The 8,862-nt window shown below is 31.8% G+C and overlaps 2 protein-coding genes across 5 annotated transcripts; one reads left to right on the top strand and one right to left on the bottom strand.

Annotated features, from left to right (window-relative positions):
- Positions 1-282: 282 nt before the first annotated feature.
- On the top strand, positions 283-3,486 carry TAF7 (TBP-associated factor 7). 2 transcript variants are annotated; one of them, XM_083063200.1, is made up of 6 exons: positions 304-418; positions 737-757; positions 2,156-2,409; positions 2,512-2,631; positions 2,721-2,792; positions 3,090-3,486. In XM_083063200.1, the coding sequence occupies exons 3-6, from the start codon at positions 2,158-2,160 to the stop codon at positions 3,246-3,248; spliced, it is 603 nt and encodes a 200-aa protein (XP_082919326.1). In that variant the 5' UTR covers positions 304-418; positions 737-757; positions 2,156-2,157; the 3' UTR covers positions 3,249-3,486. The 2 variants fall into 2 exon arrangements, with proteins under 2 accessions (XP_082919325.1, XP_082919326.1); XM_083063199.1 differs by lacking the exon at positions 737-757 and having other exon boundaries at positions 283-418.
- A 249-nt stretch (positions 3,487-3,735) lies between these two features.
- On the bottom strand, positions 3,736-7,575 carry LOC109787942 (glucan endo-1,3-beta-glucosidase 4). 3 transcript variants are annotated; one of them, XM_029269141.2, is made up of 5 exons: positions 7,290-7,575; positions 6,910-6,988; positions 5,041-6,288; positions 4,327-4,354; positions 3,736-4,231 (listed from the first exon to the last, which is right to left on the bottom strand). In XM_029269141.2, exons 2-5 carry the CDS (start codon positions 6,974-6,976, stop codon positions 4,072-4,074), a joined length of 1,503 nt encoding a protein of 500 aa, XP_029124974.1. In that variant the 5' UTR covers positions 6,977-6,988; positions 7,290-7,575; the 3' UTR covers positions 3,736-4,071. The 3 variants fall into 3 exon arrangements, with proteins under 3 accessions (XP_029124974.1, XP_020202137.1, XP_082919324.1); XM_020346548.3 differs by having other exon boundaries at positions 6,910-7,016; positions 7,290-7,574; XM_083063198.1 differs by lacking the exon at positions 6,910-6,988 and having other exon boundaries at positions 7,290-7,572.
- Positions 7,576-8,862: the final 1,287 nt, after the last annotated feature.

The raw sequence follows: 8,862 nt of genomic DNA, 5'->3' as shown, positions 1-8,862 counted from the left end.
AAATTATGATTAAAGCTTGTACTAATTATTCTTTTATTATCAGGTGATACAAATAATTTTTATTTATTCATTATTTTTAAAAATATTAAAATACTCTTGTTAATAAAAAATAACTAAAAATATTTTCAATTAAAAATGATCTTTAAAATTACTCTCGTTAAATAAAATTATTAATTTATATAAAAAATTAATATTTATCAACATTATCAATGGTAGATATAATTCAAATTTAATTTATAAATAAACGGACCAATTTACCCTCAGTAACATTGTAATTTTACGTCTAATATCTGTTGCAATTGCCATTGGTTTCGAGGCTTCACGTTTTTCACTCTTTTTCTGCCATCTCTCTTACGCTTGTTTCATTTTCCGGCAAATCTTAGCTTCACTTCGCGGAGTTCAAGCTTTTGTGTTCCAGGTCTCTTTCTATCTTTTATGGGTTCGATGAACCATTTTTTTTTTTAAAATTTTTAATTTTTAATTTTTTTTTACGTAGTATTCGTGGACTGTGGTTGATGTTGCGGTGAATGATTGTGCGTGTATAAATCACTTTTTAGTTTCTAATTGTTTGGATTTTGTTTATTTCATCATATCCGCACTTGCTTTTGAGGATTTTTGTGATTTTGAGAATGGAGCATTAGGTTAATAAACTTACGATCTACATGTAAACACTCGATTTTTTTTTCCCACTGTCTAAAATCCCCTTCTCCGATCTCTTTCGGTCTTAATTTTGCAGATTCAATTGATCTCGCACCAGGTATTTCCGTTTTCTTTTACTTAATTGCAATTTGTTTCCGATTCTATCAGTTTGATTTTTTCTATTCATTCCTTGATTGCACGCGCTATGCTCTTTTTATTTTATTTTATTTTTAAAATTTCTGGAATATTGCAATGATTTTTGATTCTGTGTTTCTTGTAGATTTGGATCTTTATTTTTATGGTGCTAGTTAGATAGTCTGGTCAAGCAGAAGGAAGATTATTAGGAATTGACCTTAATTTGATTTGATTTGATTCAGCAATGGCTGCTCCTGTGGCAGTAACATACCATAGCCACCTCCCCCTAATTACATCCCTGTTATTAGGGGGACTTCCGATGCACTAGCTGATAATATGCACAATTTGAAGCTTAATCTGTCTCCTATGACCTCAAATCCTGTTTCTAGACCTCCCCCCTGCATTATGCTTCTTTGGCCCCTTGGCTGGGGTTCCACACCACCATTGTGGTTCTTATAATTTTTAATTCAATTATGATTAACTTTAGCACAGGAAAAATATGTTAATAAGTGACTTACTACTGTTATTTAATTTCTATTATTTCTATTTTATTTTTTAAGCAAAATATATAGAGGTATAATGTGCTTCTTTTCCACTAGTTTGCTTAATGCTTATGGTTGATGTGAAATCATAGTGCTAATGGTGTTACAAAAATATTTCCACTTATTTTTATTTGCAACAGTCTTTTATTTGTAAGATGGGGATGTTGAGTTCCTTTCCATGTTATCTTTGTTCACGACTGTAATCGTTGGAAGAGCTAGTTCTAAATAACTTCTTTCTGTAATTCATATGAATTTAACTCTTTTAATACTCTTTTGTAGCAACTGCTTTTTGTTGCAGGTTGCCTTTGACTGTTTTTGTTTTCACTCTTTTGTTTTCTCTTTTATGACTTTTTTATGTTCATTGTCCAATCACTGCACATTGTCCTAAATAAGTTGTTACAACATGAATTCATGCGTTTTATCTTCTGGGAAGTAATGAAGTTAATAAGTGTGTCACTCTTTTATTTCTTAGTTCTTGTATTAATATCCTGATTGATGTCATTGATAGCAAACTAATCAGGAGTATTACTTTTGCTGCTCGTCTTCCAGTTTTGATGATGTGGGATACTGAATACTGATGTTTCATGTTTTCTTTATATGTTTATTTTATGTTATGCCAAGGGTAGAAAGGGAGCTTAATGTTATAAATTCATTCATAACGACATATTGTATTAAAATGGTAAAAATGAAATGAAGTCAGTTCTATTTTAATAAACAGCAACCATAAGAAATGACATATAGGATTTGATTTCTAAATCAATTCAACTCAGTTCTATTATTTATTTTCTAAATCAAATCATTTTGCTTATCAAATTCCTACCATGTCCTAATGGATTTAGTTATGGAGGAGCAATTCATACTTCGTGTTCCACCTAATGTGGCAGAGCGGATAGAGCGTCTTCTGAATGAAAGCAATCCTTCTTCGTCTGAAGACAAGTCATTAGATTTGTCATTTAGTGAGGATGGAAGAAGCGGTACATTTGTGATTGGGAATGAACACTTCCCAGCTTCTCTATTGGACCTTCCTTGCGTTGTTGAATCTTATAAGACTTATGATGATAACTCTTTGATTAAGACTGCGGATGTTGGTCAGGTTAGGTATCCATCATTATTTACATAGTTCATTCATTCTTAATCATACTCTCAGATTCATATATAACTATAAATATAACTGCTTACTGAATCCAACTAACAGATGATTATGGTGAGGGAATCTGGTGATGCTGCTCCAGATGTAATTGAGTACAGACATGGCCTCACCCCACCCATGAGAGATGCTCGCAAGCGTCGATTTCGCAGGGAGCCTGATCTTAATGTATTATATTTATTTGCATATCATTGACATTAACATGCCTCTCTGCCTATGTGTATCTGTGCTCTCATAGTAACCTTTTATATTTTCAGCCTGAGCTTGTCTCTCGAGTTGAGAAAGATCTTCTCAAAATCATGGCTAGAGGAACTGCTGACAATCTTGATATCCTTAAATCATTGTTTGTGTCAAACAATTTAGTAAAATTTTCAATTCTTAAATACAAACATATGATTCTACTTTGAATTTTTATCTTTAAAAGGGACAGTAGTTATTTTGATCATTGTTGTTGCTTTTTTCTTTTTCCCCTTTTACTCCTTCCTTTCCTCACTTATAGACATGGGGTTCATGGGATAAACTAGAGTAGCAATTTGCATAAGTGACATTGTCATTAGCTAGTTTGTTGCCTTCTTGATAGTGGAAGCAATCTTAATTTTGAATATTTCCTTGACTGAGATTCACATGTAGAAGCAGCTGAGCAAGAAGAAGGCGATGAGAATGCCCGAGGCACTAACAAAAAACCTGCACCAAAGCCTGCACCAAAACATGATGCTCCAGAGAATCTTGCTAATGCAGGGGAACCTGACAGGAGTGATTCTGAGGAATCTGATGACTCAGTCTGACCGAAATTAACTACAAAGGATATTTATACAACAATGATGAAATGAAAGCATCTATAGTATAAACTTTGGCAGTTAAATTTGAATTTCACCCACCCGAGATCACCTACAGTGGATTTGCTGTTCCCCATCGTGCATTTGACTAGCTAAGTGTTTTGTACTAAACATTGATCGTTAATCTTTGAGGTCCTAAATTTCCCCTGGATATATGAGAATCAGGGTGAGCATGTGTTTATATGAAGCCATTTTGTTTTTCTTATCTAGGGCAGCATGGAGGATATGAAATTAGATGCAATGATGAAATGAAAGCTTGTATAGTATAAAATTTTGCAGTTTAGGGTGAATTCCATCCACATAAAGAAAATAAATAATAGAAGCTCACATTTAGGTTATGCCCATTGATAGAAACCCACATAAACCCACATTTAAGTGAGTCAATCCTTTTCACTCAAGCTTTTCAATCGACTCAGATCGTAATTGAAAATGCGCGTTTAAATAAAATATGCGGTTATGTACTCAAGTGTTGTAAGAAGTTGCAAAAGATATTGTGGAGAAAGTAAAGTAGAAATAACACTTCTCCTTACACATGACAAATTAACTACATTTGTATGTGACGAACACAATAGCAATGAATTCTCGAAGGCCCCATATCCCGTTTGGTCTTCTCCAGCTAAAGCACTGAATTCCTGCAACTACCTACCTAGAGAATATAAACTACAATGATCCCAAATACACCATACAAGATGGCATGTAGATCTGAAGAAAATTTTTTGACCAAAAAGAACAATTTATGAAATTGCAATCTAAATTAGTTTCGACCTTTGGGTCATGACAACACCATAGCAAAAAATACACTAATAGACGACATCAAATACTGAAGGGTGGACACGTGCAGGTTCCAACTACCTCCAACAGGACTTACAGGTCCAGGTCCAAATCCAAGTGCTGTAGAAGATGAACTCCTTCCACCAATGCTTGAGTTTGCACTGTTATCAAAATATTTAAGGATCAAATTAGATTTGAAAACATAAATACTTGCAATACTAATTCATAATTGATGTGCATAGAGTCATGTTCTCACCTTCCCGCATATATACAGGACCCATAACCTGCAATGCAGCAAAATATCCATCATTAATTGCTTAACTCTTCAATTCCTCAACAGAGGGCACGATAATACTCTTGGTAAAAACTTTAGTGAAAAACACATTCCCAGTTTTTACTAGAAAAATCTTTGAAAGAGTCCATCAATATTTTCTACCCCTTTTGGTTATCATCTGTAAATTATACAAGGAAAATGCTGATCCATACGAAAATTATTTTCATCAAATACATGAAACCGAAATTTCTTAGCCTTTAACAATTTTTATCTCCCTTAAAATGACTTTCCTTCCTCTATTTTATACTCCTTTGCCTTTTGATTGATTGAAAATCATTTGTAATATCAAAAAATAATTATACCAAATAGGGTAGCCGATTAGGACAACCAAGCTTATCAATGTCAGGTTGCAATAAGAAAAAAAAAATTCTAGGAACACATGCTTATATACAAGGTTTTAAATCACGGTCCAAAACTACAATTGAGGCCACAAAATCAAGGACTTTGTGGTCTCCTAAACTTCATTGCCTATGTAATTGTAGCTACATTTATCTGCCTTTTTGTGTAATGTAGAAGTTTAAAACTATGCATCTATGATACTGCAATATAAAACCTTGGTTACATATGGTTGGAAATAAAAGTAACTTCCTATGAAATTGGAAATAAAACAGAAAAGAAGAAGGCACACGGACTTACTAGGATCCTCGGTAGTAGTTATAGCTGTACCATCAAAGTCACATGTTCCACCAGCATTATGCATTTTTTGATAATAATCATTATAAGCATAAGATGCATGGCTTTTCAGGTTATTGGGGGAATAGCATGGTCTTCCTTGTTGAATAGCTACACAGTTAGCTTGGCCTTGTCCACAAGCCCAGTTCAAGCCAGCTTCCAATTTATCAGTGTCTGCATCATCTTTAGCCACACAAAAAGACCCCAGAGAATTTCCATTACTCATGTTGGAAGCACCAAAACTCAAAGAATACACACTACTTCCATTAGTATAAAAAACACCCCAATTCTTTTCAGATATAGGACCTTTCCTCTTGTCCTCATTAAATAATTCATATAGGTAGGTGTTAATGGCCATCTTTGGCTGACTAGGGGGACCTGAACCATTGAGTACTCTCACAATTAAATTATTATTATAGGTCTCAGCATTATTTGTAGTAGCATCTGGTTCATATGTTCCACCAAAACTTGGCCAACCAGTCTCTGTGACAACAACAGGTATATCATTGAAATTGAAGGCTTCTATAGCATAATAGGTAGCGTCCACCATAGCCTCAAACATGCTATTATAATGGAATAGTGTGTTTGGATCAACAATTTGCTTCACTGGAGAAAGGGGTCTGAATAGAGCATATTCAATAGGGAAAATGCCATCTCCTTTAGTGTATCCATAGTAAGGGTAGGCATTTAACATGTAAGAGGAATTTGTGTTCTTCAAAAACTGAAGGAGTTGGTAGATTGTGGAGTTCCATGAAGAGTTAAAGGTGGCTGTAGAAGGAGGAAAAGGCCTAGAAATTATGTCCATGGACTGTGGTGTTGAAACCTTAACCCTAAAGTTAAGGTTTGAAGCAACTAGTGCTTTGTGAAGGTGGTTCATGGCAGGAACCAGAACAGGTGCAACATTTGGAACTGAGGTGAGAACCTCACTGCCAACTGATAATGCTGTGATGTTTGTGGATGGCATATAAGCAGCCACATTCTTACTAATCCATGCTGCAGCAACTGATGCAGATTCTCCAATGCCAAGTATCTCTTCATCTGTGACACCAACAATTATCTCAATGCCAGTGTTTGAAAGGGCTTGTAGCATGTGCTCATTGGCATTATACAGACGCACGTGTCTAATTTGATGTGCTTTTAGAATTGCAACCACGTTTGAAGCAGATGGCAGATCAGTAACATCAGTGCCAATATTCACCCCCACAAATGCACCTACATCATAAGAGTTTCAAAAATGTGATGCAACATTCATTAAGCGTATATTTGGATAAACTACTCTAAAAGTACTTCTAAGAGAGAAAAATGGAAAGAAAAAATAAAATAAACTTCTCTATAAACTAATTTGTAGAAGTTTTTTTCTATTAACTTCTCTAAAATCTTTTTTTAACTGACATAAGCTAGTTCTAACTTAAAAACTTATTCTTATTTTTCTTCCAATTTTTCTCTCCTTAAATAGCTTCTGAATAAGCTTATCCACACAGACCTTAAGAGAACATGATACACATTATTCAAGTATCTCTTCCTTGTAATTGCATCTACTTATTCCTTCTCCTAACCTAGTTGTTGAAACAACTAAGCAGAAAAAAGTACCATGGATATTGTCAACATTTATGTAAGAAAATCAAAGGTTTTCAACTTATTAAAATCATTGATTCTAACTATCAACTGAATCAGATAGTTATTTTTTAATTTATGGATATGGTCCACAGAGTATCCTAAAACTAATAATCAAAAATTAATCTGGGTTCGTAGAACATAGCTTCCACTTTGAATCAGATGATTTAGTAGATGAACAAGCAAACCATAAAATAAAAAAGTGAAAATGTGATTTACCAACTGCATTGCTCACTGTGGCAACAATGAGGAATGAAACACACGTGAGCCACCTTTTAAGCTTCATCCTCTCCAATAGCTGCCAGGCAAAGCCTTAACAATGAAGGCTTCAGCAATAAAAAGAAATCACATCTTTAACAACTAAAATGGGTAACTAACAAATATATAACAGTTGCAAAGGTCAAGAGTTTAACAAGCAATGCAAGTTGAAGAAGTATAGATGAGAACACAAATATTTGTAAGGAAAAAGATCAAATGCTCGTGTTTGTTATTGTATTATATAACCTACTTTCCATTAATGAACAAGTTTTACTATTTACCATTTTTTGCCTTTTCATGTAGAAATCAAAACATGGGTGTATAAGGCAAATTGTTAATACCTCATCTAACTTGTCAAAAGTGAATGTGATGGATCAGAGGAAGTGGAAATGGAAGCTTCACTTGATAACAGTTTTGGAGTTGAGTTGGGTTTGGGTTGTGAATGTCCTTCTCCTTTCAACACTTCATTTGAGAATTTAGACTTAATGTTATGCCTTCCTTTACCATTGTTTTTGCTTTCCAATCCCAAAAGTCATTCATTCATTTTATCTTCTTTTGTTCTGCAATCATGTTCATAAGTCAGTCACAAATCACAGTGCTCATACCAAAACTAAAAAGGAGCCGAAAGGTCAAAGACGCGTTACTATATTTTATCATTGTTACCACTGTTTGTTCACAAGCTAAGCTATTCAATGAATGGGATTTGAAAAGCTCAAGGAGTTCGTAAGATGAGAAATGACAAACAAAAACGTATAATTTTCTTAAGAAATGTATAAATTAATTTGTAAAATGTTGTATAAACAAAAATTGAATAACTTCAATTTTGTGTGTATATTTCTCCATCATTTCATTTATTTTAAAGAAATATTATTAATAACGAAGAGAGATACATAAAAAAAAAAATAACAATGTCGTCAGTGTAACATCTACGGTAACAAAAATGTACAATATTATTTTTTATTTATCATTTTTCATCATTAATAATATATCTGTTTATATAAAGATAAATACAAAAGTGATGTTATATAAATTTTTGTATAATTTTTATTATATATGTAATATTACTAATTTTATTATATTATTTAGTTTTGTTATTATCTGTTAAAATTTATTAAAAATAAAAAAGTTAAAACTTATTTCTTTTATAAAAAAAAACAAAACTTAAATACAATATCATTTTATTATTAGTAGTATTTTCAATCAAAATTAGCATTTTAGTTTGAAAATGTATATTAACACTTTAATGCAATTATTTACGGTACACATTATCGTAAAATTATTTTAAATGGATAATAAGATAATCAACGATATATATATATATATATATATATATATATATATATATATATATATATATATATATATAATCTTTTGATTTAATAAAAAAATATAACTTTTTTTTATCAGATCAAGTATTATAAAAGATAATAATGTGATAATCATGACTCGTACCTAAGACGACAATCAAATAAGTAGTACTACCAACTTTTGATTATTATTTTTATTTTTAAATAAATATATTTCACATGCTTATTAATATATATATATATATATATATATATATATATATATATATATATATATATATATTAAAATGATGGTGGTACACGATAATTTTATTTGTACTATTTTAATCTATATATTTATTTTAATTTAAGAGTTATGATTGAGTATTTTAATTTTCATAAAAAAAATGATATCCTCAAGAGAAAATGAGTGATGTACATTAGTATAAAGTAGTTTTACACTGAAATCTAATCATAAACCACTATTTTTAGTAAATTGACTTTTATTATAAGTAAAATGTCATAAAAAAATAATATTTGATTAATTGATAATATAAAACTATTTTACATTATCACCATTAAACTATATTCTCCCAAGTGTACACACACATATACATTTGTATATATA

Source organism: Cajanus cajan, chromosome 9 (assembly GCF_000230855.2).
Source record: "Cajanus cajan strain Asha chromosome 9, NIPB_CcT2T_4, whole genome shotgun sequence".
Taxonomy (NCBI): Eukaryota; Viridiplantae; Streptophyta; class Magnoliopsida; order Fabales; family Fabaceae; genus Cajanus; species Cajanus cajan.
The sequence above is the reverse complement of the archived record's forward strand: the minus strand, read 5'-3'. Positions and strand labels throughout refer to the sequence as shown.

Excerpts from the sequence above, each read along its gene's own strand:
- TAF7 (XM_083063199.1), top strand. The coding sequence starts at position 2,158 with ATGGAGGAGCAATTCATACTTCGTGTTCCACCTAATGTGGCAGAGCGG. Across the intron at positions 2,632-2,720 it reads GCAGGGAGCCTGATCTTAAT|CCTGAGCTTGTCTCTCGAGT; the intron begins GTATTATATTTA and ends TTATATTTTCAG. Across the intron at positions 2,793-3,089 it reads GAACTGCTGACAATCTTGAT|GTAGAAGCAGCTGAGCAAGA; the intron begins ATCCTTAAATCA and ends TGAGATTCACAT.
- LOC109787942 (XM_029269141.2), bottom strand. The coding sequence starts at position 6,976 with ATGAAGCTTAAAAGGTGGCTCACGTGTGTTTCATTCCTCATTGTTGCC. Across the intron at positions 4,355-5,040 it reads AACTACTACCGAGGATCCTA|GTTATGGGTCCTGTATATAT; the intron begins GTAAGTCCGTGT and ends GCTGCATTGCAG. Across the intron at positions 4,232-4,326 it reads TCCTGTATATATGCGGGAAG|TGCAAACTCAAGCATTGGTG; the intron begins GTGAGAACATGA and ends TTTTGATAACAG.